The sequence below is a fragment of the Gordionus sp. m RMFG-2023 genome, chromosome 1, assembly GCF_954871325.1.
Source record: "Gordionus sp. m RMFG-2023 chromosome 1, tfGorSpeb1-WG-v2, whole genome shotgun sequence".
Lineage (NCBI taxonomy): Eukaryota > Metazoa > Nematomorpha > Gordioida > Chordodea > Parachordodidae > Gordionus > Gordionus sp. m RMFG-2023.
In genome coordinates this window covers 45,022,533-45,043,578 of record NC_088775.1, presented here as the reverse complement: position 1 = coordinate 45,043,578, position 21,046 = coordinate 45,022,533, and the positions used below count along the sequence as shown (strand labels likewise).

The 21,046-nt window shown below is 30.0% G+C and overlaps 2 protein-coding genes and 1 long non-coding RNA gene across 3 annotated transcripts; 1 reads left to right on the top strand and 2 right to left on the bottom strand.

Moving 5' to 3' along the window:
* Window positions 1-3,631: 3,631 nt before the first annotated feature.
* Window positions 3,632-4,273, top strand: LOC135926142 (CCHC-type zinc finger nucleic acid binding protein-like). The gene has a single exon (XM_065461868.1). It carries the CDS (start codon window positions 3,632-3,634, stop codon window positions 4,271-4,273), a length of 642 nt encoding a protein of 213 aa, XP_065317940.1.
* A 12,703-nt stretch (window positions 4,274-16,976) lies between these two features.
* On the bottom strand, window positions 16,977-17,239 carry LOC135931340 (uncharacterized). Its single transcript, XR_010573015.1, has 3 exons — window positions 17,185-17,239; window positions 17,073-17,138; window positions 16,977-17,026 (listed from the first exon to the last, which is right to left on the bottom strand). It is a non-coding gene; the product is annotated as an uncharacterized LOC135931340 (long non-coding RNA).
* Window positions 17,240-17,683: 444 nt separating this feature from the next.
* Window positions 17,684-20,812, bottom strand: LOC135926131 (KRAB-A domain-containing protein 2-like). The gene is made up of 7 exons (XM_065461833.1): window positions 20,747-20,812; window positions 18,549-18,755; window positions 18,195-18,302; window positions 17,985-18,150; window positions 17,909-17,938; window positions 17,795-17,860; window positions 17,684-17,754 (listed from the first exon to the last, which is right to left on the bottom strand). The coding sequence occupies exons 1-7, from the start codon at window positions 20,810-20,812 to the stop codon at window positions 17,684-17,686; spliced, it is 714 nt and encodes a 237-aa protein (XP_065317905.1).
* Window positions 20,813-21,046: the final 234 nt, after the last annotated feature.

The following is a 21,046-nucleotide window of genomic DNA, read 5'->3' as shown; positions in this document are numbered from 1 at the left end:
GTGTTTTTAAAATTGAACAAACGTTGAAATTGAACGCGTTCGTCATAAAAAAGGAACGCGTTCATGTTCAAAGTCGTCAAAAATAAAAGGAACGCCGTTCACCATTTTTTTCAAAAGAACGAATTTCTAGATTTTACATTATAAATATATAATAGGCTTTTTAATATTATTAATTGTGCACATTTATTTTTTAATATGTTATATATTTTTCCATGAATACTTTATAAGTTATTACATATAAAATACCAGACTACATTGAGCGGGACCTAGCTTCTTTTAGGGCTGGAGTGGGGCTCCACCGCTCCTTTAAATTTAATGTATAAATTAAAGTATTTTTTAAATATTATTAATATTTATTAATTAAAATTCAATAAAAATGAAATTTTATTTAATTTAAATTTGTCCATTATTAAATGGTTAGCCGAGTTTTATATTGCTTTTTCATCTAATCATTTTAAATATTTAACATCAAGTTTTCCTTTTTATATTAAAAATTTTTTGGAAAATCTTGTAAGTCATATTAATATTCATTTTATAAATATATAATAAAAAATAGTTTTAGATATTATGGATTTTGAGATCATAGATGAAGAAATCGATTTTCCGTTTCCATCGTAAATATTTTAAACTTCTAAAAGATGTTGGTCCAAATGATTAAACAAATTTAAGGGCAAAATGTCTTTTGTGTTTAAATAAAACTATTTAATTTAAAAAAGTGAGCAGCTTCAATCTAAAAAAGCATCTAAAATTAAAAAATTTTGGAAGATTTTTTTGGATTCCATGAAATTGATCATCAGGAAGATTATATATTGGACAAATATTTTTTAAATAATGATACCAAAATTACTATTTTTGATAAATTCCCTGAATTAAAAATTATCTTTATAAAATACAATACCCCGCTTCCCTCTAGTGCTCCTGTGGAGTGCCTATTTAGTATTGCAAAACAGGTCTTAGGGGAGAGGCGTGGATGTTTGTTAGATTCTAATTTAGAAAATTTATTACTTTTAAAAGCTAATAAAAGGTTATAAATATTTTGATAGATCATTTAATATAAATAAAGCCTTTTGATAAAGAAAAATATGATTTTATTTTGTATACCTTCTAAAAAAATAAATCAAAGGAGCGGTTATGGAGTGGCACTCCATTATTGGAGCGGGAGCTAGCTCCTTTTAAAAATGTAGTAACGGGAGCGGGAGCTAGCTCCTTTTGAGAAGGTAGGAGCGGGAGCTAGCTACTTTTAAAAAGGAGCGTTAGCAACTCTGCAAAATACAATTATTCCTAATAAATTTGTATATTAATTTATATCTCCAACATTTAAATTTTTTATATTTATATATAAATTTTAAAAGCTCAAAAAATTTAAACTTCTATTTTGGTCATTTATTTTATAGTGATTTATTCATATACTGGTTATATCCATTCATATTTTATAATTCACATTTATTTTATAGTTTTTAATATGCCGGTTTATATATTTAATTTTTTATAATTCACATTAATTTAAAATGGTATATTACATATAATTATTAGTCCTAATAAATTTATGCTTGATATTTTTAAATAACAATAATTTTATCTTTAAAAAAAAATAATTATCCCCCCCCCCCACAGCGAAATTCCGAGTACGCGCTCGATGTGACCTTAGAATTGAATTTACTTGAATACTCCTGAGTTGATTTAGAATAGAATGATTTGGGAAAAAATTGTGCATACTTTATTAGAATAGGTTAGAAAACTGAAAATCACAGATATTTGAATTTATTTGAATACTCTTGGTTGAATTTAGAATAGAAGGGTTTGAAGAAATATTGTGCATATACAACTTATGATAAAATATTTATTTTTTAATTATTATTTTTTTGGTATTAACATATTTATTTTAATTTTTTTATAATTATTTTTTGATATTTTTAAATAAAAATAAATAAATACGTACCTGTGACATGACGTCTGATTAAAATGGGAACAACCAATGAAAAGATACCTTCTAGTAAATGTATTTTAGATTCTGGGGATTTTTTAAAACCATTTTATTTTATATTATCTTTAATATAAATTCATATCTATTGAGACTTATATTGTTTATATTAATTGTATTATATATAATCTATATTATTATTTTCCATCCTCGCTACATCATATCATTTTGACGTCATGTCACCATATATATTCTTATTTTTACCTAAATACAAAAAAATTTATAAAAAAATAAAATTAAATACGTTTTAAAAATATCAAAAAAAATAAAAATTAATATTTTATCATATGTTTTGTATGCACAGTATTTTATCAAATCATTCTATTCTAAATCCAACTCAACAGTGTCCTATCGGAGGATGTTGACGCGAGGCATATATTGTTTATTTATAAGTAGTATAGTTATCTCTGTAATATCTTAGTGTCTCGCCGTCGTTTATTTATATAGGAATAGTTATTATTTTTTTTATAATATTATTTTGCAATGTTATTTTTTTTTAGAAAAAATAATGTTTATTTTTTTTTAATATAATATAAATAGTGTAGAAAAAAATAATAAATAATCATCTTTGATTCATTTTTTTTGAAAAAGAAAAATAAATATTATTGAATATTATTGAGGTTTATATTTTTTTTTTGTTTAGTTGATTTTTCTTTAAAAAAAAGAAGAAAAGCAAATTTGTTTAAAAAAAAAATTAATTAATTACTTAATAAAGTTTGTTTTTCTCCTTGTGAGAAAAGTATATTTAAAAGAGAAAAAGATTCGATTAATCTTGTTAGGTACAAAAGAAAAAGAAATTAAAAATTTAAATTGATAAGATAAAGCTTATCGTTTTCGTTCCGAACCCCTGTCCCCTATAAATTGTCCGTTTGTCAGTCTTTTTGATAAATTGGTGGCCAAGACGAGCATATCGTAAAAAAACTTTTAATTTAAGAATATAAAATCCTTTGGTGAGAATTTAGGTTACCCGTGCGGCGGAAGTTTAAGAATATAAAATCCTTTGGTGAGAATTTAGGTTACCCGTGCGGCGGAAGTTTAAGAATAGAAAATCACAAATTATTCGCGAAGTTTAAATACACCGAAGTGCTGCCCAAATTATTCGCAAAGCTTAAACACACGGAAGTGCTGCCCAAATTATTCGCGAAGCTTAAACACACGGAAGTGCTGCCCAAATTATTAGCGAAGTTTAAATACACGGAAGTGCTGCCCAAATTATTCGTGAGGCTTAAATACACGGAAGTACTGCCCAAATTTTTCGCAAATCATAATTGTACGGAAGTGCTGTCCAAATTTTTTGAAGAAATAAATTACACAAAAGTGCTATCAGTTTGGGTTAAAGAAATCAAAATACACGGTAAATTCGCGGAGAGCAATTTAGACAACATCCTATCAATAATAGGTATATTGATTATTTTGTTTGAGATTGTTGCATGTATATGTGCATTATTGGATTATTTACGTTAGTAATAATATCTTATCTATTAACTTTACAAATAACCAAGATTTTTATTTTAAAATTAATAATAAATTTTTTATAACGTTCGGATGAAAAGCTTAAAATTTGTTAAGTATTGGGAGGTTCAGTATAATATTTTTGGGGCGTTGGTGATATTAATTATATGGATTTGTAGTTTAATTTGGGGCAGGAGAATGAAGAGAAGTCGCAGTGTAAAAATCAAAGGACAAACTTTAACCATTGAGGGGCATAATGGAGAGGAAGATATGATGGGCAGAGTAACATGGTTGCCGGTTCAGGAGTTAATTAGGGGGTGGACGGATAGCGATATAAGCAGAAGTTTATATATAACTGACAAGCAGGATTGTAATGATAATCAGGCATTGAGACCTTATAGAGAACCAAAAGAGTACTCTAGGGGAAGGAGAATGGAAATAAGACAGAGTTTTGAGCCGCAAAGGAAAGGGGGAATGAATTGTTATAATTGTGGTAAACCAGGTCATATGCTTAGAGATTGTCGTGATACAAAGTGTTTTGGTTGTGGGAAATTTGGTCATATAGCCCCTTACTGTCCTGGCAAACAGGAAAGGTTAAGATGTGCGGGTTGTGGACGCTTTGGACATAATAAAGAGGATTGTAATGTAAGCAGATACAGTAATAAGAATGGTTTTCCGGAGAGGGGGATGGGTCCAAATGCTTCAAATGTAAGGACTATTAAGCGAGAGAAAGTGGAAGGGGTTCGTGCGATCAATGTCAAGGAAACGGGGGAGATGGATATGGAGTGTTTTAGGTGTCGAGGGGCGGGACATGTGGCGAGGGACTGTGAGAATGTGTGACTATATGATGGCGAAAAATCGACATTATGGATCGGGGCGTGGCGGTTAGGAAGAACAGAGGAGAGATTTTTTCGGAAGATAACTAATAGGGAGGGGGTTTTAAATATGTTGCAAGATGGGATAATTAATGATCCTTGCCCGAGAGTAATGATTAATTTAGGTGGGAAAATTATTCCCATGTTATTTGATACGGGGGCAGCTATTTCAGTAATTGGATATAATAGATATAAAAGTATTTGGCCAGGGGAAATGATAGAGAATGAGGGGTTAAGGATAAGACAGTTTGATGGGACACTGATGGCGGCAATGGGTAGGGTGGAGATAATAGCAAAATTGGGGGAAAGAGTTGAAGTATTAGATTTATGGATTATCAATCATAATATAGAAGCTGTGTTGGGGTGGGACTGGATCACTAGGATTGGTCCCTGGTATGGTTTTTGGGGGGTATTTTCATGGTGGGGTGTATTTGTACCAAATACTAGTGAGGAGTATGCAGTTATGACATTTGAGGGTGTCGGGAGTTGAGACTGTATTGAAGCCTGACACCAGGGGAGACCATTCAAGGTGCGAAACAAAGGGGAACAACCCAAGGAGCGTAACAAGAGAGGATCCAAGAAGCGAAACAAAGTGGAACAACCCAAGAAGCGTAACAAGAGAGGATCCAAGAAGCGAAACAAAGGGGAACAACCCAAGAAGCGTAACAAGAGAGGATCCAAGGAGCGAAACAAAGGGGAACAACCCAAGAAGCGTAACAAGAGAGGATCAAACGAGCGAAACAAAGGGGAACAACCCAAGAAGCGTAACAAGAGAGGATCCAAGGAGCGAAACAAAGGGGAACAACCCAAGGAGCGTAACAAGAGAGGATCCAAGGAGCGAAACAAAGGGGAACAACCCAAGGAGCGTAACAAGAGAGGATCCAAGGAGCGAAACAAAGGGGAACAACCCAAGGAGCGTAACAAGAGAGGATCCAAGGAGCGAAACAAAGGGGAACAACCCAAGGAGCGTAGCAAGAGAAGATGCGTGGAACGAAACCAAGGGGGATAACTCAGGGAGCGTAACGAGAGAAGCCAATCTAAGGAGCGAAACCAGGGGAAGTAATTCAAGGGGCGCAACAAAGGGAAGTGATGTTAGGGGCAGAGTAGGAGAGTTGAATTATAAGAGAGAAATAAGGGGGAATACTTCTAGGGAAGAAATAAGAGACAACAATTATATAGATAAATCTAGGAAAATTTACCCGGGGCACGTTGGAGCTGTTAAGGAATATGGTGATATTAAGGAAAGGGAGGAGGAAGGAGATATGGGAAAAAGGGACGTAGGGATGCCTAAAGAAAATGGAGATGTGAATAATGCGCAAACCCAAGAAAATCGAAATGTAAATAATGCTAAGACACAAGAAAATCGGGAAGTGAGGAATACTCAAACTCAAGGAAATCGGGAAGGCTAGGACGTTGCACGATGATGAGGCGTTGCTAAATGATGAGGATGGAAAGGCATTGGGAATGGCCAAAGTGCAAGAAGGAGCCCGAAGATTAGTACAAAATTATCAAGTGATTTTTAATGAGGATTTAGGTTGTCTCAAAGATTATGAAGTAGATATTAAGTTAAAGGATGGTTACGTTCCAAAGTATTGTGCGTTGCGAAGGATACCTTTTGAGTGGCGGAGAGAAGTAGAAAGGGAGTTGGAGCAATGGGTAAAGGATATTGTATGTCCCATAGAGTACAGTGAATGGGCGACCCCGTTGGTACCAGTGAAGAAAGCTAATGGAAAACTCTGTCTATGTGCAGATTTCAGGGTCACGCTAAATCCATGGGTCGTGGAGGTCAAATATCCATTGCCGCGTATTGAAGAAATATTGGCCAGTTTAAAGGGAAGTGTATATTTTTCAAAGATTGATTTCTCTAATGCGTACCTACAGTTGCGGGTGTAACCGGAGGTGAGAAGGTTATTAACGATTACTACCCCAAAAGGGTTATTTGCGTTTTGTAGATTGCCCTTTGGACTTAGTGTATCAGCTCCTATTTTTCAGCGGACTATGGCAGCGGTTTTTCAAGGATTGGAAGGAGTTTACTACTATATGGATGATGTGCTAGTGACAGGAAGAACTTCCGAACAACATGAACAGAGATTGGAAGAGGTATTTCGGAGAATAAAAGAAAAAGGATTGCGGGCCAGTGCGGAGAAAAGCGTTTTGGGGGTCATGGAAGTGACGTATCTAGGACACAAAATTACAGGAAAGGAGGTGAGACCTTTGGATAAGAACATGACGGGAATTAGCAATATGAAGAGACCAAATAATAAAGCAGAAGTGCAGGCCTTTTTGGGAATGGTCAATTATTACCATCGTTTTGTGGAAGGATTTGCTCAGGTAGCCGCGCCGTTGTATCAATTGCTAAGGAAAGGAGAAAAGTTTGAATGGACAGAAGAACAAGAGGTGGCCTTTAAAGAGCTGAAATGCAGAATTGGAAAGGAACCTATATTAATGTGCTTCAACAGCGAATTGGAGGTATTTGTGGCGGTAGACGCGTCGAATAAAGGGGTAGGAGGGGCTTTATTACATTGTATTGATGGGTTGGAAAGACCGGTGTTATTTTTCTCAAGGATATTTAGAGAGGCAGAGACTAGGTATTCCGTGATTGAGCAAGAAGCACTCGCCGTTATTTTTGTGACGAAATGCCGGGAGTAATTAATTGTGCGCAGGTTTGTTATTTACACCGATCATAAGCCGCTTGTGCATCTATTCAAGAAAGATAACAAGGAGCTGATGCTGTCGACCAGGTTGCAGAGGTGGCTATTGCTCGTGGGTAGCTTTGACGTACAAGTGAGGTATCGCAGAGGGAAAGAGAACTACCTACCGGACATTTTATCTCGATGTGGAGCTGGAGAGGATTGTGAGGGGAAGGAACAGGAGGGACAAGATGAGAAGGAGGAACGAATACTAATCAGAACGATGGCTGGGATATCCAGGGGTGGGCCAGTGACATGGGAGGCAATTAAAAGGGAAACATTAAAGGATCGGGAATTGAGACGAGTCAAAGCGTGTCTCAAGGGACGGAAAACGTGGCAAGATGGGGACAAAACGTTCAAATATATAGAGAAGGAATTAGCAATTATAGATGAATGTCTAGTGCGAGGGAGTCGGAGTGTTATACCGTTCAAATTAAGGGAGGCCGTGATGGCAATGATTCATGCGGGACATCAAGGTATGGAGAGAATGAAACAGTGGGGACGGGAGTATGTATGGTGGCCGGGAATGAACAAAGACATTAAAAATATCAGTCGAGCCTGTGTCAGATGTAATTCTTGGGCTCCGATGCCTCGAAAAGATAGGGAAAGTGTATGGCCAAAAGCTACTCAGCCATGGGAGCGTATTCACTTGGACTTTTTCGACTTTGATAACAAGATGTATATGTTGGTAGTGGATGCATTTTCCAAGTGGGTTGAATATGAGGAAGTCAAAGGATTAACGACTCAAGTGGTTATAAGGATATTGAAGAATCTATGGGCTAAGTTTGGAGTGGCCACTATAATAGTATCGGATGGGGGGCCGGCTTTTATCAGTAAGCAGTTCAAAATCTTTTGTGGGGAAACGGGAGCCAAACACATTTTAGCACCGCCGTACCATCCGAGTTCGAATGGACAGGCGGAGAGGATGGTGGCGATAGTCAAGAATTGGTTGAAAAAATCAAAGGATGGCGGAGGGGAAATGTGGGTAGCTGTGGCGTATTATAATAATAGCAGAAAAGGGGAGGAGCCGTCGCCGGCGGAGAAATTTTTAGGGAGGAGGACCAGGATTTGGTTGGATTCGCTAAGACCGACAGAGCAGAGGCAGGAGCCAACCGAAACTGGGAAGGCCTCGGAGTTCATAGTTGGACAGGCAGTATGGGCCAGAATATTCAACAGTAATAGAAAATGGGAGGCGGGAGTAATTTTGGAGAACATGGGAAACAAAGTGACTAGAGTGGGATTCGCGGATGGGAGAGAGGGGGTGCGTCATCGGGATCAGTTGCGTAAAAGAATAGAACCGGAGAGGTTGAGAGGGGCGCTGCGGGTGGTGAGAAGTAAATGAGGGTATTAATTGGACTAGGCTTAAACAGAATTCAGGGTACGGGAATATATGTAGAAAAAAAAAAGAAAAAAAAATATATATAATTAGTGGGGTAGGTATTGTTTTTCCGAATGTCAGCGATTGTCCCTACGTACGAAAAAGAGAAAAATAATATAGATAATTAGTGGGGTAGGTATTGTCCTTCCGGATGTCAGCCATTACCCCTAAATAAATATAAAAAAAAATTGTACCGTCCGAATGTGGAGATTATTCTGAAATGTGTGCAGGTAGGGAAAAATGGGACCGAATATCTGGAATGAACCATTCGATGTGTGGGATCTTAACCATGTATGCAAAATGCCATAATTAAGTTAATGGGGCCCGGAGTTTATATTTTATCGGGGCGTTTTGGGCACCTTTTTGACCCAAATACCTCGGGTATATTCTTAATAAGAAGCAATTATTGTAATTGATGCCGAGGTGATTTCGTAAAGGTTTAGCTTAATAGGAACCCAAATGAGTGTTTAATAAAGTTAATATTTAATTGGTAATAATTGCCTCTCTCTTTGTTAAAAGGTTTTTACGAAATTAGGTTTAGTTAAATAAGTTGGATATGTGCGCGACAGGTGTAGGGATAGTTTAGTAAAATAAGAATGTTTGAAAAATAAAAATGTTGACAAGCTAACTTCTCGATTTAAAAAAGAATGTCAAAATAAAAAGTTAAAAAAAAGAGAAAAAATAAGAAAGGCAATAAATCATCCTAAATTTTTGAGGAAAGAAAGGGAGAATTAAAGTTAGGGTAACACATAAAATGAGATAAAATTAAATTTTAAAAAAAAATATATATTTAATGATTTGGCAGAAGTTTGAGGTTTGGAAAAGGGAAAAAGTTTAGAAGATAATAAATCAAAATTAGGAATTGGGAGAATATTATGTCAAGATTTAGTTGGTGAGGAAAATCCTTTTAAAAAAAAGAGGGATCATAAATCTGAAAATAAAAAGTTAACAAGTTAAATTTAGATCGTGAGTATAAAAGGGGGAAGAAAAACTCATTTATTTCACACTTCTTAATTGATAGAAATTCTGTTTAAAATTCTTGTGGTTATATTCGTCATTCATTGTGAAGGTAAATAGAAAAATTTTGTTATTAAGTTTAAATTAAAAGAGAAAAGAGAAAGAAAAGGTAAAGTTTTTTTTGGGTTGGGAGTTTTCGTGGATTCGTAAAGGAAATGGAGGTTTACATTTTTTTCATTAAAAGAAAAATTAATTAGATGAGGGAAGAAGGGAATTATTAACTAAAGAAAAGAAAAATGTATATGTGTTAGTTAAGAAATAAACAGTAGAATAAATTATTTCTGTGAATTAGTAAGTGAAAGAAATTTTGTTTTAATCGTTTGATTTATTAGGAAGGAAAAGGAGAAGTTGTTTTTTTTTGAAATTGTTTCCACTTGTGTCTGTAAATTAATTTGTAAGAAAAATTTTGGGGGTAGAATCGTTGGTTTAATTGTTTTGGTGAATTATTACGTTGGTAATTGTTTTGATGAATTGTTAAGTAAAAGGGAATTTTTTTTAAAAATTTGTTTTCATAGTGCCGTGGGGATCGTATGATTTATTAAAAGGAAAAGGGGTTTTTCTTAGCATTTGTTTCTGCAAATTGTTTCGTTCAAAATTTGTTTCTATAGCGCCTGGGAATCAAATTATTCTTGTTGATTTATAAAATAAAGGGGATAAAAATTGGGAAAGGTGGATAGGTGTATAAGTTTTAAATGTATACATATATATTGAGTATATAGATTGTGAGTACCTGTAGATCGCCAGTCCAGGATGAATGTTAGCAGAAGTTGGATTTTTGAAGACGTCGAATTGTATTGGATAATGAGACAGCGACAGGTCCCGGGTTGGTGGGGACAGATGAGAGTTCCGAATTTCACGATGAGGCCAGTTGTGGGAGAGCAAAGACGCTGTTTTAGATGTCACCAGATTGGGCATCTGCGCAGTCGATGTCCACAGAGGGGGCTGCGGAGAGAGAGCCGGAGGGTGAGAAGTCAACAGCAAGAGAACGAGGTGGCCCCGTGGCCAGTGGAGGAACCAGGGGACGCAGGAAGCCGTTGGAGGAACAGCGCGGAGGAGGAAATGGTGTCTAGGGAAATTGAATTGGCGGAGAACGAGGTGGCCCCGTGGCCAGTGGAGGAACCAGGGGACGCAGGAAGCCGTTGGAGGAACAGCGCGGAGGAGGAAGTGGTGTCTAGGGAAATTGAATTGGCGGAGAACGAGGTGGCCCCGTGGCCAGTGGAGGAACCAGGGGACGCAGGAAGCCGTTGGAGGAACAGCGCGGAGGAGGAAGTGGTGTCTAGGGAAATTAAATTGGCGGAGAACGAGGTGGCCCCGTGGCCAGTGGAGGGACCAGGGGACGCAGGAAGCCGTTGGAGGAACAGCGCGGAGGAGGAAGTGGTGTCTAGGGAAATTGAATGAACGAGGTGGCCCCGTGGCCAGTGGAGGAACCAGGGGACGCAGGAAGCCGTTGGAGGAACAGCGCGGAGGAGGAAGTGGTGTCTAGGGAAATTGAATTGGCGGAGAACGAGGTGGCCCCGTGGCCAGTGGAGGAACCAGGGGACGCAGGAAGCCGTTGGAGGAACAGCGCGGAGGAGGGAGTGCAGGCGCCGGAGTCGGAATATACCATGGAAGAGCTTGAGGCAACTTACCTGACTCCGGAATTTATGGACTGGTTGGAGTATTCAATATCAGACGCCGACCGCGACTGGATTCTGGAGGGTGGGTAAGGTTTTTGAAGGGGATAGCTGTCCTATCGGAGGATGTTGACGCGAGGCATATATTGTTTATTTATAAGTAGTATAGTTATCTCTGTAATATCTTAGTGTCTCGCCGTCGTTTATTTATATAGGAATAGTTATTATTTTTTTTATAATATTATTTTGCAATGTTATTTTTTTTTAGAAAAAATAATGTTTATTTTTTTTAGAAAAAATAATGTTTATTTTTTTTAATATAATATAAATAGTGTAGAAAAAAATAATAAATAATCATCTTTGATTCATTTTTTTTGAAAAAGAAAAATAAATATTATTGAATATTATTGAGGTTTATATTTTTTTTTTGTTTAGTTGATTTTTCTTTAAAAAAAAGAAGAAAAGCAAATTTGTTTAAAAAAAAAAAAATTAATTAATTACTTAATAAAGTTTGTTTTTCTCCTTGTGAGAAAAGTATATTTAAAAGAGAAAAAGATTCGATTAATCTTGTTAGGTACAAAAGAAAAAGAAATTAAAAATTTAAATTGATAAGATAAAGCTTATCGTTTTCGTTCCGAACCCCTGTCCCCTATAAATTGTCTGTTTGTCAGTCTTTTTGATAAACAGTAATCAAGTAAATTCAATAATATATGTGATTTTAAGTTTTCCAACCTATCCTAATAAAATATGCACAGATTTTCTACAAATCATTCTATTCTAAATTAAATTCAATAGTATTCAAGTAAAGGTCACATGAAATTTTAATTACAATGTTGTGCAAATTTGAAGTAAAGAATAATATTTAAGTAAAATTTAATAATCAAGTAAAATTAGAATAATTAAACTTTTTGTGTATTAATTTTTATTTCCAACATTTAAATTTTTTATACTTTATATATTTTAAAGGCTAAAAAAATTCAAATTTCACTTTTGGGTCATTTAAGTATATCGTGGTTATATTCACTTTATATTTTATAATTCACATTTATTTATAGTTTTTCAATGCCGGTTTATACATATAATTTTTTTGTAATTCACATTAATTTAAAATTGTGTATTAGAAAAGTTATTGGTCCTAATAAATATATGCTTAGTATTTAACAATAATATTTCTTAAAAATTTTATTATCCCCCCCCCCCAGACCAAATTCCTGCATACGCGCCTGTGTATTTTAGATATCAATTAGAAAAACACATATAATGGTGACTTCTCTGAGGTTTCAGTACATTATTTTCTTTAAAAAATTTATTTAATTCAGATAACAGGTCCTAACTTCTCTTAATGATTGTACAGATGCTGATTTATCTGTCATTAATAAAATAAAAAGATGACAGGTTAATCAACAAAATAAACTCTCCAGCGATGGTGAAAAGCAACAAAATCTACCAACAATACAAAATAAAGTTATTCATCTATATATATATATATATATATGTTAGCGGCAATGTGAAAATTCCGGCAATGTATACATTGCCTGAATTTTTTCGGCAATGTGAGGTAGTGGTAGGCAATGTAAATGTGAGATTTCGGCAATGTATACATTGCCTGGTTATTTTAGGCAATGTGTATTTTACAAATTTATTATTTATTTAAGATTAATTTATTATTTATTTAATATTAATTTATTATTTATTTAATATTAATTTATTTTTTGATATAATATTTTAATTTGTTATATTATCTTTTTAAATATATTTTTTGATTGATATTTTTTTTTAATATATTATAATTTGTTATATATTTTTTTACATATTTTTTTTGATAGATATTTTTTTTTAATATAATTACTTTTTTATACATTTATTTTTTACGTAGATTTTTTTTGATAGAGAATTTTTTTTTGTTTTTTGGTTTATATTATTTTTTAAATAAAACTTTAGAGGTAATATATAATATATTTTTTTTGATAGAGAATTTTTTTTTGTTTTTTGGTTTATATCATTTTTTAAATAAAACTTTAGAGGTAATATATAATATATTTTTTTTGATATTTTTTTTAAGTATATTGAAATAATATATTATAATTTGTTATATTATTTTTTACATATTTTTTTTGATTGATATATTTATTTTTTACGTAGATTTTTTTTGATAGCTAATTTTTTTTTGTTTTTTGGTTTATATTATTTTTTAAATAAAACTTTAGAGGTAATATATAATATATTTTTTTTGATATTTTTTTTAAGTATATTGAAATAATATATTATAATTTGTTATATTATTTTTTACATATTTTTTTTGATTGATATATTTATTTTTTACGTAGATTTTTTTTGATAGCTAATTTTTTTTTGTTTTTTGGTTTATATTATTTTTTAAATAAAACTTTAGAGGTAATATATTTTAATTTGTTATATTATTTTATTTTTTTTGATTGATATTTTTTTTAAAATAATTTTTAGATAATATATTTTAATTTGTTATATTATTTTTTTATATATTTTTTGATTGATATTTTTATTATAATGGTTTTTTATGTATTTATTTTTCACGTAAATTTTATCTTGATATATTTTTTGATAGCTAAATTTTTTTTAATTTTTTTTAATTTTTTGTGTTATATTATTTTTTTAAATATATTTTTTGATTGATATTTTTTTTTAGAGATAAGATATTTTAATTTGTCATAATTTTTTTAAATATATTTTTTGATTGATATTTTTTTTAAATGATTTTTATATAATTTATTTTTAACATAATTTTTTAACTTTTGATTCCTAATTTTATAGGTAAAAGTGACAAAAGGTATAATCGTAATTTTTGAACATTTTTAAGTTTTTAAAAGCAATTTTCAGTGAAGATATATTATAGAAAAGTGACAATTGTCATAATCGTTATTTTTGAACATTTTTTAGTTTTTTTAAAGTAAATAGGTAAAAATATGTTCTGTAAAAATGTTAAATTAATATTTCAGTGAAGATGTACTATGGAAAAGTGACAATTGTCATAATCGTTATTTTTGAACTTTTTTGATTTTTTTTAAAGTAAATAGGTAAAAATATGTTTTGTAAAAATGTTAAATTAATATTTCAGTGAAGATGTATTATGGAAAAGTGACAATTGTCATAATCGTTATTTTTGAACTTTTTTTAGTTTTTTTAAAGTAAATAGGTAAAATTATGTTTTGTAAACATGTTAAATTAATATTTCAGTGGAGATGTATTATGGAAAAGTGACAATTGTCATAATCGTTATTTTTGAACTTTTTTGATTTTTTTTAAAGTAAATAGGTAAAATTATGTTTTGTAAACATGTTAAATTAATATTTCAGTGAAGATGTACTATGGAAAAGTGACAATTGTCATAATCGTTATTTTTGAACATTTTTTAGTTTTTTTAAAGTAAATAGGTAAAAATATGTTTAGTAAACGTGTTAAATTAATATTTCAGTGAAGATGTATTATGGAAAAGTGACAATTGTCATAATCGTTATTTTTGAACTTTTTTGATTTTTTTTAAAGTAAATAGTTAAAATTTGTAAAAATGTTAAATTAATATTTCAGTGAAGATGTACTATCGAAAAGTGACAATTGTCATAATCGTTATTTTTGAATTTTTTTGATTTTTTTTAAAGTAAATAGTTAAAATTATGTTTTGTAAACATGTTAAATTAATATTTCAGTGAAGATGTACTATGGAAAAGTGACAATTGTCATAATCGTTATTTTTGAACTTTTTTGATTTTTTTTAAAGTAAATAGGTAAAAATATGTTTTGTAAAAATGTTAAATTAACATTTCAGTGAAGATGTACTATGGAAAAGTGACAATTGTCATAATCGTTATTTTTGAACTTTTTTTAGTTTTTTTAAAGTAAATAGGTAAAATTATGTTTTGTAAACATGTTAAATTAATATTTCAGTGGAGATGTATTATGGAAAAGTGACAATTGTCATAATCGTTATTTTTGAACTTTTTTGATTTTTTTTAAAGTAAATAGTTAAATTTTGTAAAAATGTTAAATTAATATTTCAGTGAAGATGTACTATGGAAAAGTGACAATTGTCATAATCGTTATTTTTGAACTTTTTTGATTTTTTTTAAAGTAAATAGTTAAAATTATGTTTTGTAAACATGTTAAATAAATATTTCAGTGAAGATGTACTATGGAAAAGTGACAATTGTCATAATCGTTATTTTTGAACTTTTTTGATTTTTTTTAAAGTAAATAGGTAAAAATATGTTTTGTAAAAATGTTAAATTAATATTTCAGTGAAGATGTACTATGGAAAAGTGACAATTGTCATAATCGTTATTTTTGAACTTTTTTGATTTTTTTTAAAGTAAATAGGTAAAAATATGTTTTGTAAAAATGTTAAATTAATATTACAGTGAAGATGTAATATGGAAAATTGACAATTGTCATAATCGTTATTTTTGAACTTTTATGATTTTTTTTAAAGTAAATAGTTAAAATCATGTTTAGTAAACGTGTTAAATTAAAATTTCAGTTTAGATATGTTTTATATTATATAGACACTAACAGGAATATTAACATTAAAATTCCTAAATTCGCTATTATTTATATATTGAAAATTAAAGATGAATTATTTTCCTGTAAATCGTCAATGCCTTGATTTGATTAATCTCGAGATTTCAGCATGAATACATTAATGACCTCAAATGATAAAAAATTTTACTATTACGATTACACCTTAATCTTCATAGCAGCCGGAAATGTTTTTTAACATAATTTATAATAGTAGACCGATGTATAAATAAAATATTTTTAGGATTAATCTATTTTTTTCTAAAATATTAACTGCGAAATATTTAAATATAGAATCCTGCATCGGTTATTTGTATATCAACTAACTATAATATCTTTGACTTATTTATTTCAATTCTGTGAGTAAATATATTTTAAATATTTATTCACTTTAGTGAACTATCTAAAATTACAAGCTAGAGCTATTGAGATGTATATCTATCATCTATCACTAAATACATTTTCATGAATATATTTATAAACGAAATAAATTTTAGCAATTAACTATGTTGCAATATAGCGTACATTAAATACTATTAGCCCTTATATTTATTACTAAGATTATGCGTCAAACTATAAGTTCATCTAAGATTTTTTCGAGAAATTAAGGCCTTTGAGTAACTTTTTTTATACTATATTATATTGATAAATGCTAGGCTCTCTGTTTAAAGGCCTTTGGCCAGTTATTGTTTTAAATTTCCTTTAGGTTTATACTCTTTTTTTAAAAAAAAATTTCTCACAAATTTTATAAGGTCGTTATTTTTAATATTTTTGTGACATAGTGGTATATTCTTAATTATTTTTAAATAATATTTACCAAATCAGACATATTTGGTAAAATGGGTGGAAATTTTTTACTTCCCCCCTCCCCCCAACTTTATACGCAACTTAATATTATGTTAAAATACATTTTTACGCCATATTATTAATGGATATCTGGTAGCAAGCCTTCCCTATAAGACTATATCTTCATAATAGAAAAAACAATATTTACAATACACATTTTTTATTACTATATAATTTATATAAATATAAATGAATCATTTATTTTGACATAAATTATTTTTTGTATGACAATGTGAATTGCAGGACACATTAGATGCCTTGCATTTACATCTATTTGTCCTGCAATTTTGTTTGCATTTGCATACCACAGATATGTTTGCAGACGTTGATGCTTTATCTTCTTCATCAATGGCACCTATAAAATTAAAATATTATAAACATTTTATCGTAAAAATATTTTAAAAAAATGTTTTTATAATAATCGCCCTGGATGTAGTATTTACATTTTTTATATAAGTTATAATTAATCAATATAGAAAGTATAATAACTTGATTGGCGGAAATTGTATTTAAAGATTGAACCGATTGGATAACCTAAAGGATAATTTTCATGAAATTTTATATATTTTTCTAAATACCGTCATTATCCAATTCATTCGAATATACAATGTGTTTACGAGCGCTTTCTATAAAATAAGGTTTATTATTTTGCAAAATATTGAATATATAAACCGGATAAATTGGCAAAATGGCCTAGTTGATCCTCATAGGGTTTCATCTCTTCATCAGCCAAATTATCTATAAATTAGACAAATTATTTTGCTAAATAAGGTATTATGAAAACCTGAAGCATTGTATAAACCTTCTTTAAATGATTTGGAATCATTTTCAAATTCCGCTGTAAAATATTATATATTAATTAATGCATCATATCAAACAAAAATTATACCAAGATGGGGATAGGGGTAGTATTCTTGCAGAGAGTTGGAATTATTTTCATACTCCGCTGTAAAATGTTATATATTAATTATTGCATCTTATCAAACAAAAATATATACCAAGATCAAAAGAGGGGCTAGATTGTTGGCCAGAGTTAGGATTTTTTTGAAATTCCGCTGTGAAATATTATATATTAATTAATGCATTCTATCAAACAAAAAATATATACCTACATCGGGAGAGGGGCAATATATATTAAGTAAACTAGTAACTGTAAAATATTATATGTTAACTAATGCATCTTAAAAATATATACTAGGATCCGGTGATATACAATCTTCTCGGATAGAATTGCTATAGTTTTCAAAATCAACTACAAAATATTATATGTTAACTAATGCAACTTAAAAATATATACCAGGATCCGGTGATATACAATCTTCTCGGATAGAATTGCTATTGTTTTCAAATTCATCTACAAAATATTATATTTTAATTAAATAAAAATATATTACCAGAATCTTCCGAATCTGTATAATTTACCAGATTATGGAAATAGCTTTTATCGTCATCCAAATAAGCTATAGTATATTATAACGAATTCATTGTATAATAATAAAAGAATATACCAGTATCATCTCCTGTATCTTCCAATTTTTCTGGTTTAAATAAATTTATAATTGCATAAATATAATTTAATTATACTTGTCAAAGAGGAATCCCAGATATTAGGTTTATGTCCAAACATAACCTCATAGGGTGATGATTTGATTCCTCTATGATAAGATATATTTTTTTGGAACTGGATCGTTCCCAACGCATTAGCCCAACACGTTGTTTTGTTATCATGAAGAAAACAGCGTAATTTATTCTAAAAAATATCTAAATTAATTTATTTTGTTTTAAGATAAATACCATAATATCTTTATTGGCACGCTCGACCGATCCCTGAGATTGGGAGTGCCTTGGTCTTCCATGGACCATTTTACAGCCAGGCCACATCTCCACTATATTTTGGATGGTCTAAAAAAATATTGATATATTTGTATAGTAATTAAATGGTATCAAAGAGTCCATGGGATGCTAACTATCATCTTATATTTTAAACATTAAAAAATAACCCAAAATTTTTGAAAATATTTGTCTCCCAATTATAATTTAAAATGATGCTTATATTTAGCAAAAATACCATAATATAAAATAATTTATTTTATTTTCCATGTTTAAATATTTTTATGTTTTAAAAACTAAATAAAATTTAAATTCTACTTCGTTTTTAAATTCCCGTCCATTGTCTGTGTGAAGAATGGAAGGCGCGCCAAATAAATTGAATATAGATGTCAAATGTTCCGCCACATCTTGAGCAGTTTTATTTTTCATAGGTTTCAAAATCACAAACTTTGTGAAGTGATCTTGGTATACGAAAATATATTTATTTTCGCCATCTGGTTGTGATTGCATATCAATCAGGTCCATCTAAAAATATCGAAATTAATATTTTTATAATGAGAACGGTAATATTAACATACGTTTTTTTTACAATTTCATATTTATAATAAGATTATTAAATAATATATTAAGTATATGGCCAGTCAATACATATAATGTTTTAACTGGCTTTAAAAACAACTTTCACATAACCTCATTAGCTCATAAAGTATGTTATAACCAAGATTTTAAGCACGAATATATGGTGGGGAGGGGAGACTGACCTAAAATTTTCATTAAAATTAAGGGGGGTAGATTTCTAAAATTTATAATATTTTTATATAAAATTAAATTTAAAATAGGATTTAATAATAAATGTGTTTTAACTTTATAATTTTTCTGCTATTAGGGTTATCAGCTAAACCAAAATATAACTTCTATAAAGTAGCCACTTAAAAGTATGGACAAAAACTCAAAAAAATAAACAAAGTTGCACTTTAAAAGAAAAGCAAAAAATAGTGTTATTAAACGACTCGATTGAGCTGATTTTTAAATTCGGCTAACTCTTTATCGACAAAAATATTAAACAAGCCTAAAGATTTTGCTCTTAGATGGCACAACGGATTAGACATTTATTAGCAAAATCCAGGCTAAAATATTGAGTTAGCCGTTTTTAAAAAAAGGCTCAAAATGAAACGTTTAATAACATTAACAAATAAGAAAAATCAATTTCAATTGTATTTTACTTGACATCGAGAATTATGATCTTTTGAAATAATAGGATTGGTAACTAATCCAATATTTCTTTTGCCTTTCTTTAACTGACATTCCTTACATGTGTTGAGGTAAACTTCAATGATTTCCCTTGTTATATTGTAATAGCGTGTCTTTAATGTTTCGTGAAGAATATCTCTTCTCCCATGTCCTGTGAATAGATGACATTTGTGGATTGTGTCATATAAATGGTCAATGTTTAATACAATTTTTCCATTTTTATGAATTAAAATATTATTTTGATTTAATTTAAAATTTCTGGAATTATAACTTTTTATATTTGAAATTACGTTATTGTATTTTTCCTTCAAAAAAATTTTAGAATTTTTATTTTTTATATTTGAAATTACGTTATTGTATTTTTCCTTCGAAAAAATTTTAGAATTTTTATTTTTTATATTAAAAATTTGAGAATAGTTAGAATAAAATTCTTCCATTATGAATGTGTAAAAAATATTTGAGAATAATATTGTTTTTTCTATTATGAAGATATAGTCTTATAGGGAAGGCTTGCTACCAGATATCCATTAATAATATGGCGTAAAAATGTATTTTAACATAATATTAAGTTGCGTATAATGTTGGGGGGAGGGGGGAAGTAAAAAATTCCCACCCATTTTACCAAATATGTCTGATTTAGTAAATATTATTTAAAAATAATTAAGAATATACCACTATGTCACAAAAATATTAAAAAAACGACCTTATAAAATTTGTGAGAAATTTTTTTTTAAAAAAAGAGTATAAACCTAAAGAAAATTTAAAACAATAACTGGCCAAAGGCCTTCAAACAGAGAGCCTAGCATTTATCAATATAATATAGTATAAAAAAAGTTACTCAAAGGCCTTAATTTCTCGAAAAAATCTTAGATGAACTTATAGTTTGACGCATAATCTTAGTAATAAATATAAGGGCTAATAGTATTTAATGTACGCTATATTGCAACATAGTTAATTGCTAAAATTTATTTCGTTTATAAATATATTCATGAAAATGTATTTAGTGATAGATGATAGATATACATCTCAATAGCTCTAACTTGTAATTTTAGATAGTTCACTAAAGTGAATAAATATTTAAAATATATTTACTCACAGAATTGAAATAAATAAGTCAAAGATATTATAGTTAGTTGATATACAAATAACCGATGCAGGATTCTATATTTAAATATTTCGCAGTTAATATTTTAGAAAAAAATAGATTAATCCTAAAAATATTTTATTTATACATCGGTCTACTATTATAAATTATGTTAAAAAACATTTCCGGCTGCTATGAAGATTAAGGTGTAATCGTAATAGTAAAATTTTTTATCATTTGAGGTCATTAATGTATTCATGCTGAAATCTCGAGATTAATCAAATCAAGGCATTGACGATTTACAGGAAAATAATTCATCTTTAATTTTCAATATATAAATAATAGCGAATTTAGGAATTTTAATGTTAATATTCCTGTTAGTGTCTATATAATATAAAACATATCTAAACTGAAATTTTAATTTAACACGTTTACTAAACATAATTTTAACTATTTACTTTAAAAAAAATCATAAAAGTTC